Source organism: Tasmannia lanceolata, unplaced genomic scaffold (genome assembly GCF_043159265.1).
Source record: "Tasmannia lanceolata isolate RefF3 unplaced genomic scaffold, GAP_Taslan_0.1 ptg000012l, whole genome shotgun sequence".
NCBI lineage: Eukaryota > Viridiplantae > Streptophyta > Magnoliopsida > Canellales > Winteraceae > Tasmannia > Tasmannia lanceolata.
The window spans coordinates 18,351,691-18,374,362 of record NW_027518689.1 but is presented as its reverse complement, the minus strand read 5'-3'; the positions used below and the strand labels follow the sequence as shown (position 1 = coordinate 18,374,362).

The window sequence follows — 22,672 nt, the reverse complement described above, 5'->3', positions numbered from 1 at the left end:
CAGGCAATGTATCAAGTAGGGGGTACAATATCTACAAGGCCACAAGTGGGTAGTAGCGTGAATTCGTTTCAAAGGTGGTGCCTAATCTCAAGATGGCAACGGCTGGTTGATGGACTCGGAAGAGATGAGAAAGTTTTTAACAAGATCACTGAATTTTTTGATCTTCTTTTCGCTGAAGAAGAACAAAAGCAGAAAGAAAAGGAAGTTACATTAGAGGCTAGTGAGATACCAATCGTTGGTAGCGAAGTATATTCAAACTTTGGTGTGAGTCAAATAGATGAAATCACAATTCGAGACCCACCAGTTGCGAAGACCAAGGGCCGTCCAAAGAATCCCACACACTTGAAATCTAGCTTAGAGACATCTGTATCTGTACCAAGGGGTGTAAATGGATATTCGGAAATTCGATTACCGTCCGCATCCGAATCTGTTTAAAGCGAATATTATCCGAATCCGTCTCAAGCGGATATTATCTGAATCCGTTTATGAGATATCCAGCTCTTAGCGGATGCGAATCTGGTAAATGGTATATCCGATCCGTTTAACATCCGAATCCGAGAAGTAAATCCTTTTTATTTATTATTAATAATATCATTATTATTTATTTTTAGTAATGACACACTATCTTTTGTTTCTAAAAGAAAAGTGAATTTTCTTTTTAGAAAAAAAAAAAAAACAAAAATGGCCCAAACCCATTCCATCATATAAAAAAAAAAAGGAAAAACCCAAAAACCACTACCAACACCATCATCCATCCCCACCGCCTCCCTCTCTCTCTCTGTCTTTGTTTTAAAAGGAAGAAGAGGATCTCATATATTAGGGTTTGAGAGTTAATTTTGTGAAGAGAATGTAGAGGTCTAGTTTTAGGGTTTGAAAAATTCATTCGAGTAAGAAGGAGAAAAAAGATAAAGTGCCGCAATAAAATGTTCGAATTTACCGAATAAACGGATACGGATAATATCCGAATTTGAACAATATCCGGCGGATACGAATTCGGTAATAGATATTAAATATCCGTCGAATCCGAATCCGAATCCGAATTCGGATAGTGTATACTGTAATCGAATTCGGATATAGCCATATCCGCTCCGAATCTGATCCATTTACACCCCTATCTGTACCAAAGAAATGGACGTGCAAATCCTGTGGCGCAAAAGGACATTATAAGTTGACATGTCAAAATAAAGGCCAGATTTGTTTTATTGCCTACTTACTCATTTGTTTGTGTACATGGACTTTCTTAAAGTGGTAATTGTAAATGTTTATATATTGATTTTGTTATGGTGAGTGGTAATAGAAACCTAAAAGAAAGCGCCAAGGGGGAGAAGACGTCGAGGCAGAGGAAGAGGAAGAGGCATACGAGGAGGATGTAGAAATTTTTTTTTATATCATAATTGGCAACAGTTCTTATCTGTTTTTTTTTGTGCTGATGATGATACAGGTACTTGTATTTGGTGATGCATTTAGACCTATCAGTTTTGCTATAGCAGTGTTGGTATGCAGTTTTTCTAGTTGCAGGGATGAGCTACTTACTCATGCTCATTTGTGGTCAATGAAGGAGGAGTACTACTTCATAATTAGATGTACTGGTAAGGAGATTCTCGACACAGATTCTGAAATTTATTGTCTTCCATATTATCAGTGTTACATATATGTTATTTCAGTAGGGCATTGAGCTAATCTATACGTTGTTCATATTTTTTTTTCAGGGTTACAGTTGAGAAGTTTTTACTGGGTTTGTATGAAGCTTGCAATTGGAAGTTGAAGCTTGCAATTTGGAGCTTCTAATTGGAAGCTTGATGGAAGTTGACAATTTTGTTTTTTTGGAGCTTGCAATTGGATGCCTGTTTCATTTGTATTGAATGATGCATAGAATGCAGTAGTTTCCGCATTTTATTGAACATATTGAAAGGATTGTAGAAGAAAATGAATTGTCTTAAATTATGAATACCTTGTTCATGGTATTTCCACCCACTTGTTTTAACTACTTTTTATTTTTTAATCGTAATAAGGGCTGAGGTGGTATTGACTTAATTTAAATTTAGTAATACTAAATTTTCAATGGCTTAAAATGCGTAATACTGACCTTTATTACTCTTTGGGTGATTGAATTCCGAAACCATGACAAGTTGTATGATAATAGCCATGATTTGTTTTTTGCCATCACTAAAATTTTAGCGAGGATTTATAGGTCAGTTATTATGACGGTTGAGAAAATAGGTTACTCTTGTAAGGGATCCACCAAGTAAATGACTTCTTAGCCTAATTCATTATATACAGAGGTAATCTCAGTCGTTGAACAAATGAAATCCCATTTTAGTGTAACTGAGCTCAGGACCTCCTCTCTTTATTTTGAACTCTTTGTTGCCAGCATGTGAAAAAGTGTACAATAAAGACAAGGTGGCATTGAAAAGTACCAATACGAACTCTGCTGGTAGGGAATTGAACAAACAAACCCATGCAGTACATTTGGCACTCATTATTTTGAAACAATGTTCACAAACCCATGCAGTACATTTAGAACTCATTTTATTGAAGCAATCATAGTGTTGAAAGAACTCTATTTTCCCTTCATCTCACACATGACACAAGGGTTCTATTACAAGGACGAAAACACTAGAAAAGAAAACTGTCAAATCCCCTATTGGTCAAAATCTCCACCAGATATGGGATTTTATGTCAAAAACCTCCAAATTCAGAGGCTCGAGAGCGCGACAGTTATGCTCTGTTGCGTCTCTGGGAGGTCTTCTTGGTGGGATTTTCAGTACAATCACCCAACTCTTGGATGGACGGTTCAGATAAACATACATTGAGCTTCGATATGTACTCACCGAAACAAACAAAATTACTAAATAAAAGGGACCAAATAGGAAAACAACATACCAAGAAGAAAGGAAGATAGAATGAAAAGCCAAAGCCTAAGAAAGAGATGCATTAAGAAAAGATGCAAGTTTAAAGGAAAATGGAAGAGTTTATAGTACCAAGCTTACAATTCACACTCCTAAGAAAGCCTACAAAGAACAATACTTCAAACATCGAAATTTCAAGCTTTAACATGAACAACGTAGAAGAAAAACAAAATCTCTGTAACTCCTAAGACTTTAACGAAGCTGTTTTCATTCTTGAGGAAGGATATCTCATTTTTGACGAAGGCGATCTCATTCTTGAGGAAGTCGATCTGATTCTTCAGGAAGGCGATCTCATTCTCAAGTGCTTTGATGCGCTCTTCGTTTATCCCCTTCTCGCCACGATCTGCGCATCCGTTATGGGACCTTACCTCCCTGCATCTCCAGGCCTCGTCATCCCAACAAAAATATTTGCAACCGCGGCTCTGCATGTTATTTAAATATTACATTCCCACAAGTTTTCCAACAACTTTTTAAAAAAAGAAAATAGATAACAAGTAGAGAATTGCAAGTTTACTCACAGCACATGCCCAAAATGGCCGGCCTTGGTTATTGTTTACGTTGGTTCGAGTGATTCTTCGAACTAGTGGTTGTGGCTGTTTACAATCACATAAGTTCGAGTCCAATCCATGGCTTGACATACTACTTGCATTGCTTGAGGATGGCATTGGTTCTAAAAATCCAAAACAAAAATGATTTCAGAACATGATAAAGCAAAAAATTAGAACAAGCTAGCGGATGAAATTTCCATTGAAAGACAGCAAGGAATAAGAATATGACATAATCAATAGGAATACACACAAATCACAGAAACATAAATGAGAGTAACGGTGAAAGAAGACTACACATGAACCAACGCAAGCAAATCTTAACTCCAATTACTATCTTAATGACATGTTTTTCTTTAAAATGTTCCACCAACATAAGCAAATCTTAACTCCAATTACTATCTTAATGACATGTTTTTTCTTAAAAATGTTCCTGTAAAGCAAACAGAAATCTCAAAACAAATCAAGATTATTAGTTACAGACAAAGTTGCTGCTAGGTACTCCTTCTGAGATTTTCAAATTATCTCGAACACTCTTTAAATCATCCTTTTAAAGTAGAAACCCTCTTTCCTACTACTTTATAATCTTGATTTATGTTCACATTCTCCCCTGTTTCTATTATAATAACTTCTGCATTAAGTTGTTCATGGAGACACAAAAAAATTCCTTGTAAAAAAATTCCAAATAATGATTTGGAACCCTTCCACATTAAATCAAAGTACACTTTGAAATTATGTCAAAGCAAAGTGGTTCATAGTTAAAGACTGGTTGCAAATAAAATAAATAACTTCACATGCTGTGAAAGATAGCAAGAAAGGCAAATAAAATTGAAAGAAAAATCTATATTCCAGAGAAAATACTCATTTAGTACAACAAAATATTCACTAAAATATTACAAGGACGAAGGCACTTATTTTTGCCTCCATCGATGAGCACAAACATAAAAAGAGAAATCGGGGATTTAAATAAGAAGAGAAATTAGGGGTTTTAAGGGTGTTATAACAAGTTGAGTGAGAGAAATTAGGGGTTTTAAGGGCCCAACATCAAATGAAAAACCATCTCTCTTTCTTCCTAAAAACCCTATTTTTCACCTACATAAAAACCCTATTTTTCGTAAGAAATCAGGAACAACAATCCTCCTTTTTTTTTCACCTTCAGAACAACTACAGAAACCTTAACCTAGGGTAGAAGAAGGAGGGTAGAAGAAGAAGGGTAGAAGAAACCCTATCTAAAAAAATGAAACCCTAACCTAAAAACGAAAATAATAGAAGAACAACTGCATAAACCCTAACCTAAAAAAATATATTCGGCGGGAGAGGAGAATCAAACCAAAATAAACTAAGATCATCAAGACCAACAAAAAAAAAACACAATATAAACTAACCTGTATAAAAACTTATTTGTGGCGGGTGGTGGATTTTCAAGCTCGTCACCCAACTGAAGAAAAAAAACTGATTTCTCATATTCTATATAAAAATTGGTTGATTTTATTTCTGGATTTAAGCTTTCAAAGATCTCTCATGGATGTGGGTTTGTGTATAAAAAACAAGTTTCTTATCTAGTCCTTCTTTCTCTTCTGAGTTTGATATTTTTGGGGTTCTGGAAAAACAAAAAACAAAAAAATGGTACTAACATGGACGGAGGAGAAGCAGAAGCACCGTATAATGGAGGCCGTAGAGGGAGGAGGCACCGCCGTGGAGAAGCAGAGATGAGAGGGGGAGAAGCAGAGGCGTATGTTTGTTTCAGCAAACCCTAGAGAAGCAGAGGCGCAAACCTTAGATTTCGAAAGAGTATGCGTTTTGGGTTTTTACGAAGAGAGAGAGAGAGAGAGAGAGAGAGAGAGAGAGAGAGAGAGAGAGAGAGATGATTTTTCATTTGATGCTAGGCCCACAATCAACGCACCAATGAGGAGCCTTACTAAACAGTTCAGCACACGAAACTTTGGTGTCTCTCTCTCTCTCTATATATATATATATATAGAGAGAGAGAGATATATATATATATATATATATATATATATCTATGTATATATATATATATTAGTAAAAAACCTCTCTTAAATCGGATGATTTAGATCACCCTATAGATTTTTTATTAAAAAACCATAAAGGATACGGACCAAGTCATAGGTTGATCCAAACCGTCCATGTGATGGAACACAACATAAATAGGTTGTGCCCCAAAAATCATTTCCATAGGCTGACCTTAGCCCTCCAATCTATAGAGGTTTCCATAATTCCTCTTAAATCAGATGGTTAAGATCACCCTATAGATTTTTTATTTAAAAACCATAAAGGAGGGGGGTAAGATTGAAATTATGTGGCTTTAATGGGTGCCTTTGTTAAAAAGCATAAAGGAGGGGTAGGATTGAAAATATGTGAGTTGAATGGGTGCATTTGTTAAAAAAAGTCAAAAAAAGTGATGTGTAATTCTCATAGAATTTTCAAAAAATTCTTTTCTTTTCTCTTATGCTATATAGTATACTAGTAAAAAACCTCGTGCGATGCACGGCCCGACAAAGAAATGTACGGACCACGTCATAGGTTGATCCAAACCGTCCATGTGATGGAACACAACATTAATAGGTTGTGCCCCAAAAATCATTTCCATAGGCTGAGCCTAGCCCTCCAATCTATAGATGTTTCCATAAATCCTCTTAAATCGGATGGTTAAGATCACCCTATAGATTTTTTATTAAAAAACCATAAAGGAGGGGGGTAAGATTGAAATTATATGGCTTTAATGGGTGCCTTTGTTAAAAGCGTAAAGGAGGGGGTAGGATTGAAAATATGTGTGTTGAATGGGTGCATTTGTTAAAAAAAGTCAAAAAAAGTGATGTGTAATTCTCATAGAATTTTCAAAAAAATCAAAAAATTCTCTTATTTTCCATCCAGCTTATTATAGTAGATAGATAGATATGTGAGTTGAATGGGTGCATTTGTTAAAAAAAGTCACAAAAAGTGATGTGTAATTCTCATAGAATTTTCAAAAAATTCAAAAAATTCTCTTCTTTTCTCTTCTGCTATATATATATATATATATGAGAGAGAACATCTCCTACATACTTGTGTAGGCAAGTTACCTACACACTAGCTTAAAATACAGTGGGGGCCCACATTGTTTGGGTGATCCAAACCATTCATTTGAATGGTCCTCACATAGATAGGGTGTCCACAAAAAATCAGATCCATAGGATCATCCCAACCATTCAAACTATCGAGGTAAAAAATGGACTAATTTGTGAAGGTTTATACACGTCCATTTTACCTCTACAAATCGTAGGGTTGGGATGATCCTATGGATCTGATTTTTTGTGGACACCCTATCTCTGTGAGGACTATTCAAATGTATGGTTTGGATCACCCAAACAATGTGGTCCCCCCACTGTATTTTAAGCTAGTGTGTAGGTAACTTACCTACACAAGTGTGTAGGAAATGTTTTCTCTCTCTCTCTCTCTATATATATATATATAGAGAGAGAGAGAGAGAAAGAGATATATATATATATATATATATATATATATATATATATATATATATATATATATATATATAGAGAGAGAGAGAGAGAGAGAGAGAGAGAGAGGGAGGGAGGTGTCAAAATAGCTGGGGCCTGGGCATGAACATACTACAAAGGACTTCGTTATTTTGAAATCTAAGCCGGTGGGTGACAGGTAGAAAGTGAGCACGCATAGATTCAAGCATGAACTCCATGCAAGAAAAACCATGTGTGCTCACTCTCTTCTGTCACCAAACGAGCACCTCTGTTAGTATGTCCACACACAGAAACACACACCTTAATTTCCTTGCTTACTAGTCATCTAGAGAAGCCCTATGAACTGCCTAGAAAGAGATGTCTTGAGTGGTATAAATAGGCCGAAGGGCTGCATCTTTGTTTGAATGGAATAAATGTTCTGTTTTAACATCCATTGGTTCCTCTATTTAAAAATGAATTTCTTCCCATAAAACATTTATTCATCTCACCCATTTCCTCTTACCAATGTGTCTTGTAATTCTAAAATCGCTCTCCAATACCCATCTCCCTTATCCTCTCTCTCTCTCTCTCAAGAAATATTATTCTTAAACATGGTAGGGCTAAAATGCGTGAACCCATTCACCCAGAGGTCAACAGTGGGCAGTGACTATGGAAGGAATATATACAACATAACTAAAAGTAGCATCAATATCTCACCTTTATATTAAACTAAGCTAGAATTTAGAAGCAAATCTCTACAAAAAGAAAATTTTAATTTTTAAACCAGTTCATTCGATTTGTATAAGTGCTTTTAGTTAGAACCATGACACGACAATAAGATATACTCACCAAAAGCTCCCTTTTTTGACGTGAAGAGAGTGCTCGAAATTGTGGAAGGAAACAAATTACATCTTTTGTTACATCTTCGGCTATATAGTATTATATATATATATATATATATATATATATATATATATATATATATAGAGAGAGAGAGAGAGAGAGAGAGGAAAATGATTCTGCGCTTGAAGCCATATAGCTTATATGAGCTTGAGGGCCCAAACACATGGGTCCCACATTTTTTGATGATCCAAAGCATTCATATAACATGCCCTTACATAGATAGGGTGTGTACAAAAAATCAGCTCAATTGGATCATCCTAACCCATCCAAAAGTGGATGGCAAAAATGGACAGAGACCGTTTGCCACAAATCTACCCATTTTTACCCTCCACTTTTCGAGGGGTTAGGATGATCCAATGGAGCTGACTTTTGGTACACACCCTATCTATGATGGGGCCTTGCCAATGAATGGTTTGGATCACCACAAAAAATGTGGGACCCATGTGTTTGGGCCCTCAAGCTCATATAAGCTATATGAGCTTCAAGCTCACAATAATTTTCCTCATATATATATATATATATATATATATATATATAGTGTTCCTGCGCTTGAGCGTAGATTGCTTATCTGCGCTCGAGTGCAAAAAAATCATGCGGGCCCACATTTTTGGGGTGAAAGCATTCATTTGGAAGATAAATAGGGTGTGTACCAAAAATCAGAACCATAGGATCATCCTAAACCATCAAAAAGTGGAGGGAAAAATAGACAGACATTATTTGTCCACAAATCTGTTGGTTGAATATGTGGCTGATGGAGATTTATGATCTATAAGTGGTTATGCTTCAAGGCGTGTAATCGCTTTCCTTAAGACAATATTCGCCCCCACCAGTAGTGTGCAACAGGGATCCGCGAATTGCCTCCAAGATACAATGAAGCTTTGTATAAATGTCCTACAAATGTTTGACGACGCTTTGCACAAGCGGAATCAAACCCAAAACATCCTTTAAGAATTACAAGCCTTAGAGAAATTCACTAAAACTATTTCTGCAGAAAAATAGTATTTAGTGTATTATTTAATATAAAACTCATCCTTTAAAATAAGAGAGTAAATAAGAAAGTAGGGGAATTTCATAAGAGAGAAGTTTAGCAATAACTAACTCTAAAAGACAGATTTTCTGCTCTTTTTATAGAGCCATAGATGTCTTTTCAATGTGAAAAGCATCCCATCAAAGTACCCTTTAGATTGGTTTGTACAATGGCCATTAGATCGCACATCTTCGCGATATAACTAATTTGGATCATCCAGAAAGTGTCCATTGAGTTTGAAATCATCCATGACTGTTGGGAAGCAAAAGGACACGAAGACATTAAAATTTGGAAGTGAATAAATGTGTCCATTTTTCTCCCAACGGATAGATTTTTGCGCGGCCGCGGTCGGCCGCCCATATGCTTCTGGACTTTTTAATTTTTACGATCCAAAGAACCGCGGTCAACCGGGCCTACCGTTGTCGACCTGCCATACCTTTCTAGAAATCATATACATTTCCAGATTCCAATCCGCGGTCGCCCGGGAACCCCCTGTCGACCGGCTCTGTTTGAAAATCTGTTTTAAATTTTCTTTTATTTGATAAAACACTTTCAAGTATTTAGATTTAACCCAAAACATTTTGAAAATTTTCAACAATCCCCCACCATTTTCAAAATCAAAGAAAGTTTTCTCATTAGACTTGGAAACCTTACGCATAAATGAATGTATCTTACGATTTGAACCTTCACTTAGTGAACACACATCAAAGTTAGCCAGAATTGCATGGTAGATGCATCTTTGAACTAGCTATTCTATTTGACTAACCGGATATATCTCACACAAAAGTTTTCATCTCATTAGGTAGTTTCTAAGAGCGGACACATGTATTCGCCTTGTGTCTGTATCACGGTTTCATGAGCGCTCTAGAGACTAGCCAAGTCTCATAGGAAGCAGCACCACTTCCACACTCACATAGGTAGGCTTAAGAGTGCCCATGTAATTAAAGCACCCTAACATCTTGTTACAAGCTTATTAAGAGCCAGTTGCTCATCCTCCTCCGTTACACATTACGGGTACCAAGCACTTTCCCTTGGGATGACAAATAAAATGTATTATAGTGCTTGCAACCACTCCGAATGATGTACTTGGGCTCATTGAACTCAAGACTTGATGTTTCTTCAAGCGTTGAGTCGAGTTTCCATCATTGGTGATCATTGGTTAATGGCTTTAACCCATCCCTTTATGGCATTTATCAACCATTCATCTCGCGAGATTTTGCAACCAGCATTTGGTCCAGACTTATATATAATCAACTGTTACCACACCACGTATGAGTAACTACTTTACATAACCACCCTAAGTCATATATCATGACTTACCACTTGGTTATAAGCCCACAATAGTGCAAGAACCCACTATCGAAACTTAAACAACATTGGCATATTTCAAACTGGAATTTCCAATAAGAAATTCCTAAGCCAATTTGCCTCTTTATCCTAAAAGCTCAATGCATTGGATTCTGGCGCCATAAAATCAATTATGCATCCTTGCTTTTAGAGGCCCGGGAGATATACCCCCACCATGAGTGCATATCATTCACTAATTCATGTGTGCTCAGTCTAACTGGCATTTTCAAATCCTTTTATCATTACAGAATACCAACTATAGTCATTTGAAAATCTGTACATGTTAATGTACTTGACCTGAATTTCTAGTAAACATACTAGTTTACATATTTCTTTTGTTTTACCAGGTCTAACAGCTATCAAAGCATACAAAAACTATGATAACATAGTTTTACTTATACTGAAATAAATTCTTCTACTTTCCAATTATGGGTTGGAAGAACCAAAATTATTTTCCTTGGTGTGCATTCAAATGATTGAACCTTTGGGTATTTTCTATATTGAGACGTAATACGAACGTTACTCTTTCTCCTATTTTCCAATACCCAACAAATCATTTATAACACCAACATTTTATAAATGACAAAACTCTTTGGCATTTTAATACCCAATTTAATGTCAAACTTTGATCACAAATTACTTATGACATCTATAATACCAATGTCAACTTCAAAACCACATGTTATCCAAAATTGATAACAACTTAGCATTTTAGATTTGCTATAAATATATTTATTACATTATGTATCCTCAAATTATTTGATATTATAATCTTATCAAATATTTCTTATTCTATTTGGATACTTGAGTAAATCATACATTGAGCAAATTATTCAATGACTTGCATTTCTTATTTCTAGACTTAGAAATAACTGGCCTTCAAGTCATTTTATACATATATTCAATGCCATCAAGATACTATCTCAACCATCCATTTAATAACTATGGATCTTAGAGATTATGAACATGGTTTACAATCTTAGCATTCAAAGCTTAATTGACAAAACAATTTATCCTGGCTTCCTTTATAAATATTTTGCAACCATCTTGCTTCAGATTATTTATTGACCTCTATCTCTTGATCTTGGTCTTGATCTTTTTAAATATCCATTTATAGAAAAAGAACTTCTATAACAAAGTCTACTTTATTACTATCTTCATTCTTCAATAGAATCTAGATACATTAATTTCTCTTTATAATCTTGAGGATCAGACTCTACTCTTAGATCTATCGTGATGGAAGTTTAAGAGGTTATTTAGTTTCTCCTACTAAATAAATAATGAAAACAAGATCACATTATCTTTTATTTCTCTTTTCTTTATTCTCATTCATTGGGTATGTCATCTTTAGACTGCTATAATGATTCTAGAATGGATTAAAATCTTCTAACTTTTTGGATAGACGAGAATTTAATCTCAAAAGATGACAACCCAAGGGTAAACAATTTTGTGACCTCACATAGAACATCAAGTTTTATTTTTAAAAAATGTAAATTTGCATATCTAGGAATATGCACTCAACACCCTTCCTTTATAACTTGTTTTTGTATTTGGGTTCTTGAAATTAATCTTCTCATAATTTCTTCCTTGGAGATCACCTAAGAGAGATTTTACTTTCTTCTAGATATTATAGGGGTATACTAGATGTGTTTAGAGGTTGGTAAAACTTACCCACTAACTAGGATTCCTGTTAACATCATATTCATTAGTTCTGCTTCATTACTTCATCTAAGAAAATATAAGTCAAAACTTACTTCACTTCTTTCCTTTATATTTTCACAAAATCAAGAAAGAGGTAATTTACATTAAGATTATACCTAAGATACCTGATCTTAGTTTTATTTGATTTTCTAAAAGTTTTACCTTTCAAAACTCATCTTTATAACATAGAAAAGATGCACATACCAATACTTATGTAACTTATCATAACTTTTCACATATTTTATTAAAGATCACCATATATAATCATATATGTATCGCTATATATAGTTGTAGATATTCATTTAGAAAATAATTTATACTTTAGAAAGTACAATAACATGCATTTTCTAATGATATCCATGTTTTATTCTGTGATATCATACTTGAAGTTTTCAAATGATTGCCCATGAATAGAATGCTTACATTCTCAATTTGACCATTAAGTCAAAATAGGCCATTGTCTTTTATAGACACTACTTGTCACACCCAAGTCAATACAAACATTTTCATCTTCGAGGATATAACCTCAGATTTCATTGCATTAAATTCTTTTATTATATTGAGCATCTAACTTTTTCCAAGAAGTAAGCATAAACTTAGGCCAACTTTAGCCACAAGGAAAACCAAGCCATACATGCTCTTATCAAGAACATTTTCATGGTTGTTTCTTTTCCGATTTCCAACAAAGGAATAAAAAGTTATAAAGTTAACTATATCATACATGGATAACATTCACTTTTCTCAATTATTATTTGCATGTCCTAAATGATATTTCAAATTGAAAGTCAATATTCTCATATGGCACATAAATTTTCCTTTTAACAAGAATTACATCTTAAACAAGAAAGTGTTATTTATGCCCTTTCTTACTTATTCACCAATTGATCGTGTATAAGATGGTAAGAGTTTTTACTCTACTTTCTCTAATTATTGACATTCAAGTCAATTTTCTTAAGAGATTCAACCATCACAAAGGTAAGAGTATTAAACTCTACTTTTCTCTAAATATTGACATAAAGTCAATTTTTTAAGAGAATTAAACCTCCTTGAACACAGACAATTGCGATAGTGATTCCAACATTCTGGATTTTATTCTTTTAAGGGTATAAAGATATTATAAAGCATATAGAATTAAATATAATTCCTTATATTTAACTTCATCAAATCAAACATGATTTATAATCCGAAAAGCATACCTTATGTAATCAAGTCCAATGAAGGTGATTCATACCATTATTTTCAATTTGTCTTCTTGAAAGAATGCCTTGAAGATCTCCATGAGGAATATTGTCTTAAGATGGTTGGTTGAATATGTGGCTGATGAAGATTTAAGATCTATAAGTGGTTATGCTTCATGGCGCGTAATCGCTTTCCTTAAGACTATATTCGCCCCCACCAGTAGTGTGCAACAGGGATCCGCAAATTGCCTTCAAGAAAAAATGAAGCTTTGTAGGAATGACTTATACATGTTTGACGACGCTTCGCACAAGCGGAATCAAACCCAAAACACCCTTTCAGAATTACAAGCCTTAGAGAAATTCACTAAAACTGTTTCTACAGAAAAATAATATTTAGTGTATTGTTTAGTATAAAACTCATTGTAGACACCCACATTTTGCTTTACTTTAACCAACAATAACCTAATATATTGATCCATCCTCAAATTTTTTGAAAAAAACAAAATGATAAAGAGATGTACCTGGTGAGATGATTAGATCCGAAAAATTGAAAAATACCCTGATTAGTGAATTTAGTGTGTTAAATCCATGTGAGAACCCCCTCTATCATTGATTTATATGTTTTAGGTCATTAATATCTTGATCTGACTTTACGGATCATCAATCGGGACAAAATAAGCTAGGGTCACTTCATAGCCCGGACCCTGATTCCATTCCGAGACCCGATTTCCGTAAATCGTTAGATCAATGACAGATCTTGACCTGGGTCTCACCATCCAAAACCACCTAACCTCTCCTCTCATCCTAACCATCCAAACCTCACCTAACCTCACCTAACCTCTCCTCTCATCCTAACCACCCAAACCTCACCTAACCTCACCTAACCTCACCTAACCTTACCTAACCTCACCTAACCTTACCTAACCTCACCTAACCTCACCTAACCTCCTATCCCATTCTCCTATAAATACCCTCTCATCCCACCATCCAAGAAAAAAGAAGAAAAAGAATCCCTCTCTTAGAAAATTCATCCCTCTCCCTCATCTCTTCAAGGGTTCGGCCATCCTTGCCGGATCGGGTGATACGTTGGGTGATATATATCAAAAGCAGTCATTATCAAGCAAGGAATCATCTTCAAGGAATTAAGATCAAAGAAAAATCAAACACAAAGTGGGTTTTCAAAGAGGTAGGCATTTATTTCAATTCTATGTAGGGTCTATTTTCATGCATATCTTTTACTTTAAAAGAAAAACCATGTTAGGAAGCATCTAGGATCAATCTTTACTCATTCTTCTTGATGGTAGACTTTGAAGTTATACATGTTTCCCTCTTCTCTTAACCCATCTTATCTTCATTTTTATTTTTCCCTAATGGTTCACACCCTGGTTCCCCCTGGTTAGCCTCTGGTTAGACCCTGGTTGCACCCAGGTTCGTTGCTGGTTGCACCCAGGTTCGATACTGGTTCGCACCCTGGTTCCCTGCTGGTTCGCACTCTGGTTAGACCCTGGTTGCACCCAGGTTCGTTGCTGTTTGCACCTAGGTTCGATACTGGTTCACACCCTGGTTCCCTGCTGGTTCGCACTCTGGTTAGACCCTGGTTGCACCCAGGTTCGCTGCTGGTTGCACCCAGGTTCGCTGCTGGTTGCACCCAGGTTCCCTGCTGGTTGCACCATGGTTCCCCTGCGGGTTGCACCCTGGTTCCCTGCTGGTTCGCACCCTGGTGCACCCTGGTCCGCACCCTGGTTTGTACCCTGCTGGTTGCACCCTGGTTCCCCTGCTGGTTCGCACCCTGGTTCCCTGCTGGTTCGCACTCTGGTTAGACCCTGGTTGCACCCAGGTTCGCTGCTGGTTGCACCCAGGTTCCCTGCTGGTTGCACCCTGGTTCCCCTGCTGGTTCGCACCCTGGTTCCCTGCTGGTTCGCACCCTGGTGCACCCTGGTCCGCACCCTGGTTTGTACCCTGCTTCCTCCTAGTTAGACCATGGCTAGTCTCGGGTTTGCTCCTAACTTAGACCCGACTCACTTGACCCTAACCATTAACCCAATCCAACCTAACCATTAACCACACCTAAACCCATACCCATAAGCCTTAAACCCTATAACCATAGCCACACATCATACACCACATGCCTTTCATTCATCCACCCAACAGTACCCTCATACACCCCTACAATAGACCCGGCCAACCCAGTTAACCCGGCCATCGGGCCCATTCGGCCCAATTAATTCATTCCCCTTAAGAGCCGCTTTGCCCTATTGGTTCCTAAGATACTCCAACCACCCAAACCTCAAGCCGCACCCCAATCCACGCTCAACCAGTTCCAATCCAGTCTAAGCCAAGTCAACCCACACTTGACCTTGACCATTAACCCAATCCAATCCAACTCAACCATTAACCCCACCTAACCTGACCCTAGCACAACTCAACCGAGTCACATCAACCCAAGCCATACCTTTGTCCACTCACTGAGGCACACCATTTATCCATAAATCTGGTTACATTAAATCTAACCCAGCCAGGCCACCTGCAGCTTAAGTCAAATCGCCCCAATACAATCCATCCAAGTGGGATCCCAACCCAGCTCAACTGAGTCAACTCTAGCCAACCTCCCTAGTCGAGTTGACCCAACTCTCTAGTCGAGTATGCTCAACCTCTTTAACCGATTGGACTCTCCCCTTAGTTGACTCAATCCAATTCCTTAATCAACCCATCCCAATGCAACCGAGTCGCATTCGACCAAGTTGCGGCCTTCCATGTCACAACCGAGTCATTCCCCTATTCTACTAATGCCCTTTTACACCTAATAGAACTTCCTCCCTTTTGCCTAACCAAGTCATATCCCAACACAATCTGAGTCGCATGTCTGAATCCATTTGACCGAATCTCATAAGCCCGCCCATTTTGAATTCCCAAAATTCAAACCCTTGATGATTCCTATATGCTCAATTCTTTGATGCAAATTCCCAATTCCAAAATCCCATTGCTAAATCAATGTTTCTGAATCTCAAGTCCAATGCTCAAATACAAACCCGATTCCTGATCCAAATACCAATCCTGTTTTCCAAAATCCAAGCAACCTCCCCAGCGGAACTACGTGTGGCTTGATCCCCATCGCGGGGTACGTAGGCAATTTGGCACTCCCAAGTTCAGTCGCACCTTTCTCTATCTTTCTCATTCCCTCACACTATTTCATCATCTCTTCCATCTTTTTTTTCACTAACCTCGAGAATTTAAATCGATTTGTCTTGTGTCTTTCGGAACCGTTGGATCACGGTTTCCGTCGTAAGGACCCTTAGAGCCCAATTTAGGAACACCGGTGTCGTGTCGTGTCCTAAGTTTTAGAGAGTCCTAGAGTTAGGAGTCCAGCCTCATCACGGACGCTTGCTATGTATAGCAACCGTGCCATAGGTCTAGTTACACTAGTCACCCAATCTTTCCCTAGGACAAGCCTAGTAAACTAGGATGTAAGGCAAACCTGCATTAGTCTAAGGGACCATTTGCATTTAGATGAGAATCATATAGCATCTTAGATGAAATCCTAAGATAATAAAATCCTCAACTTGAATTAAATAACTTCTCCTAAAACTGTTGAAACAGTCAATCCCGTCTAGGTCGGTGTCTTAGTTGAGTTAGGCATATGTAACTTAGCTTAGGTGCACCGAACTACGTCGACTCTGATCCCAGTGAGGCTTGGGTACGTAGGCAGCTTGGATGTCTGACGGCATACCACCCGCGAGTCGGCACCACAACAAATTGTGGTGTTTTGGATATTAATTTTCTTGTAAATGCTTAATCAAATCATTTAGGGCTTTCCATGAAATTAGAATTCTAGGAGAACTTTCACTTAGAATGAATCCAGACAAATTAATAAATCAAGATACACATCTAGGATTCACATTGAAATTAGATCATAGGATGCATGTCACTTAGTTCGCACATTAACATAGAGTTGAATGAGCCATTTAAAATAAATTTAAAAGAGTTAGCTTTTGGAATCGAAGACCGATTATCGGGCAGGAATGGTGCATGTGGCGGATAACTCCCCATACCTTCCATTCTCGTAACCAGGTAGCGAGTCTAGATTTCTGGTTAATTTCGGGTCCTAGATCCCACATCTAGGTGGCGACTCTGTCAGTCTCTTTCGTGTGGAATTCGGATTGCCTTAGTGATCCCAAGTTCACATGAAAGACGAATTCAAATCAATAATTAAATGCACACGCCAATCGCGTGGATACAGGAGACCAAGAGAGAGAGCGCGGCGGCTCGCGCCCCACCCCTCTCGCGGGATTCGGGTACCACAGTTTGGCGACTCTGCTGGGGACCACCTAACTTCATTAAAATTTCAAAAGATAATTCATTTGAATTTAATTTAATTGGCTCATAAAAACTCTATACTTGTTAGATTAGTTTGTCTTGTTTTATTTTCTCATCACACTTTACTCAAACTTAATCTAACAAAACCTGAAGGCATCATAGATTGCGCAAACATATTGCACACACTTACATTACTTGCATCTAAACTCTGCATCTCACGTGCACACACGTCCTATTTTAGGAACCCGGAGTGTTATCTAGCATGGTTGACTGGGATTTCATCACCTGGTGCCTCTGTGCTAGAGAAGCATTCCACCCTTAGCCTAGTACCATTATGGTACGTAAACGGATCTCTTGTTCACGTACTGATACGCCGGACACTGGTACAGTATATCGAACAGGGATTCGCGCTAAGGGAACTCTTGGCCTTACCCCTAGATTAACCCACACATGCATGTAGTATACGAACACATGTGCATCACGTGTGTGAGCCTAGTTTAGGATATCCTGCCTATTTGTGTCTAGATTAGGCCGTAGACCATCTTCCAATGGCTACGATCGGTCCTAGGTACACGAACAAAGTCATGAGTCGAGATCCTCTCTCCACTCCGCTTGATTAGGATTAGGGTTGATGCCTTCAGGTCACACTGTTAAAATGTGCGAGATTAAAAAAAAAATTTCCTTTAGGGGTTAGGATATAAATCCTATCATTTCCAAAGATCTCATAGGATTAGTCATTCTTGATCTATCCGTTGAAAGCAATCTTATGCTATCTCATCTAATCTTTCGATCGTATGCCTTTCATTCTTCTATCGTGTGATTCGATCATGTATTCATACTTTCCTTGTACTGGCAGGAACTTATCCCAATCTCGTGTTCATGTAATCCTGATCATTCTTATATCCCTTCTCTTGGCTTACGGGCACTATGTCTACTCGTACAATTCTTGATTGGATCCGTGGTACATTAAGAGAATCCCATATCTACGCCATAAGTGAACAAGAGAAAAATCTCTTCGGCTACGTGGCAACCATCAAGCTCGATTGGGGATTACTCTATGCCGCATCAGAGTGTTGGGATCCCGATCATCATGTCTTCCGTTTTGGCAACCAAGAAATGTGTCCCACCTTTGAAGAATGGTGTGCCTTATTGGAATATCCTGTGGATGGCCCTCTAGTGAAGCCATCCTGTGTTCCAGATTATCGTCCTTTGTTCCTTTGCTTGATGGATAATCCAGATGAATCCATGAACTCTTTCATGAAAGGCCAAGAAGTGTCCATGCAGCGACTGATTGACATTTACCCTCCTGTTGGATACATTGGTGCTGTTGATATTCAAAAAGCTCGACGGCGCGCTTTGAGATTCTGCTCCTTTGCTAGGTTCCTCACTGTCCAGCCTTCTCGCTTTGCGTCAGCTGTTCTTCTGGACCTCGTTGATCAAATGGATCGTGGCGCCAATCCAATTCCTACTATGCTTGCAGAAACTTTCAATGGATTGGATGATATGGCTCACCTTCGTGCCAGTTCAGGTCCAAGCTCTTATATTCGCTCTTTCGTTGGGTCTTTCTCAGGATGTCCTGCATTACTTCAAGTGTGGTTATGCCACAAGCTAAAAATTGCAGCTCCTGTCCATTTTGATCATACGTTATACACCTTCAGTGAATGGCGTCATGATGTTTCTTTCGATCATAAAAGCGATTGGGTTGAATGGTTAAATTCTCGCCAAGAAGATCAGATTTATTGGCAAATTCCCGGAATCCAAGAAGCTGTCTTCAACACCGGAGAAGCTAACTACGTTCGCCTTCTTGGTTTCAAAAAGACTTCCTTTTATGTTCCTGCCAGGATTCAGCGTCAGTATGGAAGGGAGCAATCCATTGTGCCTCCCCTTCATCATTTCTATCCGCCTGAGGGTCTCAAGCCCAAGATTGTCAAAGCTGTTTCATCTGCTTGGGATGCAAGAATCATCAAACCTTTAAAGGAGTCAGTTGAGGAAGATTGTCGTCCGAAGAAGAAGTCTAAAAAGAATGCTTAGTTCCATGTTTATCTTTGAAAGATTGAACCATGTACTCAAATTTTAATGATTGATCAATAAAGTCCATCCTTCTCTTTCATTATCTTTGTCTATGTGTGCATCATCGTCTATTCTTCTCTCTGATTTTAAAATATGTCTTTCGGATATTACAGGGCAATAAACATCATAGCTAACCCTAATACTCCTTGGGTTCGGGTCTCTTCGCGGTTAGAGAGGAAATCTGTTTCTCCGCCACCTTCTCTAAGAACCCCAGCATCTCCTTCTTTCCCGTCCTCATCCTCACCAATGGCAGACAACCAAGATGGTCTTCCACCCGCTGCTATTACCGATACTCTTACCTTGATTCTCCAACAGCTTCAAGAACTCAAAGAAGAAAACCGAGTTATCAAGGCTCAGCTTTCTGAAAAGTTGGGACCGTCGTTGTCCAAGGATAAAGGGCCTATGCGCCAAGCAGCTACTCCAGTAGCACCTGCCCAAACAGTGTTCATCAATATCCCTGATAAAGTCGAAGAAGACTTAGAAAAAGAGCAGTACAGCGAGAATCACAATAGGCCTTCTCAGTCCATGGTTGATAAGTCTGTTATGGAGAAATTAGAGACTCTTACCAGGAAAGTTCAAGACATTCAGTTTCAAGACCAGGGTGGTTTCAATCCCAGTGATCTTACTTTATTTCCCGAAATTCGCCTTCCTGCCAATTTTCAAATGCCCGATTTCGACAAATATGATGGTGTGGGTTGTCCAATCACACATTTGCAAATGTTCACCATCATGTGTCAGCCTCAAGGGTTATCTTCTGAGCAAATGGCTCAATTGTTCCCAGTTTCCCTAACCAAGGTTGCGAGGAGATGGTTCATGGTCTTGGACAAGACTCGTTACAGGACATGGAAGGATATCGGCGAGCAGTTCATCAGGCAATTCAAATATGATGATGGGACAGAAATCACCAGAAAGGATTTAGAGAGAACAAAGCAAGACTTGAGGGAATCCTTTTTGATTTTTGTGAAAAGATGGAGGAGAATAGCAGCTCAGATGATGGAGCGCCCGTCTGAGGAAGAACAAGTCCAGATAATCATGAAAAATATTTCCCCCCAGCTCCAGTATCACATGTCTTTGCAATACTATCCAGACTTCAAACACTTCATCGTGGCTGGCACCCAGATAGAGGAGGCTATGGCTCAAGGTGTATTCAACCGTAGCAACCCAAACCCCAGAGATTTCAAAAAGTCCCCTCCAGCCCAAGTCAATAGTATTTCCCGTTCCAATGCTCAATCCTCTAGGTCCCAAGAACCTTTAGTAATGGACTATGCTCAAACCGCAACCGCACCTCGGCAACAAACCCGGGTAGAATTTACCCCTCTTCCCATTCCATCTTCAGAGGTGCTTAAGCAGTGTCTTGCTTCAGGTCGCATAACCTTACCTGCCATCCGGCCTCCCCCCAATCCTCTACCTGCAAGTTGGCGAGCTGACCTACACTGTGAGTACCACAGAGGTCCTGGTCATCTTACTGACAACTGCATTGCCTTGAAATTTAGAATCCAGAAACTCATTGATGAGAAAGTCATTGCATTCCAGCCAAGACCCAATGTCACCCAAAACCCATTACCTGGTCATGCAAATCCTCCTGCTGCCGTTAATGCCATAACCATAGGAGATCCTGAGTTTGACCCTCTTACCCTCATATGTGCCTTAGAACCCATCTCTGAACCCCAAATCATATTCTGTGATGAATCACACCTAAGAGAGTCTGTACCTCCCTTGGTAATCACCTATGAGCCACAAGTCCCTCAAATTATCACTTATGATGAGCCTGAATTGGATGAAGTCAGACATGTGACAAGGGGCGGAAGAATTTTCAAACCTGTTGAATTGAGAGTCGAAAATCCAGGGGCATTGGCTCGAGGAGAGGAGCCGCAATATGTGAAAGATCCAGATGATGAAGTTGTGCAGCAGTTAAAGAAAACTCAGGCTGTTATATCTGTATGGGGATTATTGATAGCATCAAAGAAACACAGAGAGGCTGTGTTAAAAGAATTGAATACAACACAGGTATCCTCAGAGATATCTCCGGAGCAACTGGCTGAAGTTGTTGCTCTAACCCAGGCCACCAGGGCCATTAGTTTCTCAGATCAAGAGCTGCCTCCTCAAGGTCGGAATCATGCTAGAGCTCTTCATGTCACTATTGTTTGTGGAGGCAAGAAAGTACCATCTGTGTTGGTAGATAACGGATCCGCGTTGAATGTGTGTCCATTAAGAACTGCCATTACCTTGGGTTTCGGTCCCACTGATTTTGCCGAATCAACCCTTGGTATCCTCGCATATGACAATACCCGAAGAAATGTGGTCGGAGTCCTCACCACCAAGATCGTTATGGGCGGTCAAGAATTTGAGGTTGAGTTTCAAGTTATTGATATCAAAGCCTCGTTCAATATGCTTCTAGGACGTCCCTGGTTACATAAGGAAGGTGCTGTCGCTTCAACCCTTCACCAAAAATTGAAGTTCATTAAAGATGGGAAGTTGTTCACTGTCAGAGGTGATGAAGAGCCAGAAATAGGGCAAATAACAGGAGAAACTTTAATCCTTCCAGTTGCAAAAGCAGATGACTACAACTTGAATGGTTTCGCATTCGAGGTTGTTGTTATCTCTTACAAGGATGCCTCTCGGGAGGAGTTGTGTTTGCCGTTCGCCATCAGTTCTGTGGTGGCCAAGATGATGAGAAAAATGAACTACTTCCCTGGTATGAATTTGGGCCGTGATCCAAGCAAGGCATCTCACTGGCGCCCAATCAAAGCAAACCATGGAATTTTCGGTCTTGGATATGTACCTACTGAAGAGGAGGAGGAAGCCATGGAAAAATTGTTGAAATTGAAGGAAGAAATCCGCCGCACCGGAAGGGTACTCCTAATGGCTCCATATCCCTTATCAATGAATGGTCATTTTATCAAAGAAGGTGAGACGTTTCCATACTATGGGTTTTCTGAACCATGGTATGACTCAGTGACAGGGATCATGATACCCGGTTTTGAAATATTCAGTGGCCTTGCTCTCCCAGAAACAGAACCGCCGATATATTATGTTGAGAAAACTGTTGAGGACTGGTTAGTCTACCTTGAGCCAGATGTGCTGGAATCTTTGTTTGAAGAAAATGTGCCTGATGTTGATTACTATTCTGAAGAACAAGAAGAGACAGATTGTGAAGATATGCTAGTGGCAGTTATTCAGAGTAATGATACCTTTACTGAAC

The 22,672-nt window shown here is 38.7% G+C and overlaps 1 protein-coding gene across 1 annotated transcript; it reads left to right on the top strand.

The window, feature by feature from the left end:
- Positions 1-14,068: 14,068 nt before the first annotated feature.
- On the top strand, positions 14,069-19,510 carry LOC143887676 (uncharacterized). The gene is made up of 2 exons (XM_077391804.1): positions 14,069-14,272; positions 18,257-19,510. The coding sequence occupies exon 2, from the start codon at positions 18,328-18,330 to the stop codon at positions 19,429-19,431; it is 1,104 nt and encodes a 367-aa protein (XP_077247919.1). The 5' UTR covers positions 14,069-14,272; positions 18,257-18,327; the 3' UTR covers positions 19,432-19,510.
- Positions 19,511-22,672: the final 3,162 nt, after the last annotated feature.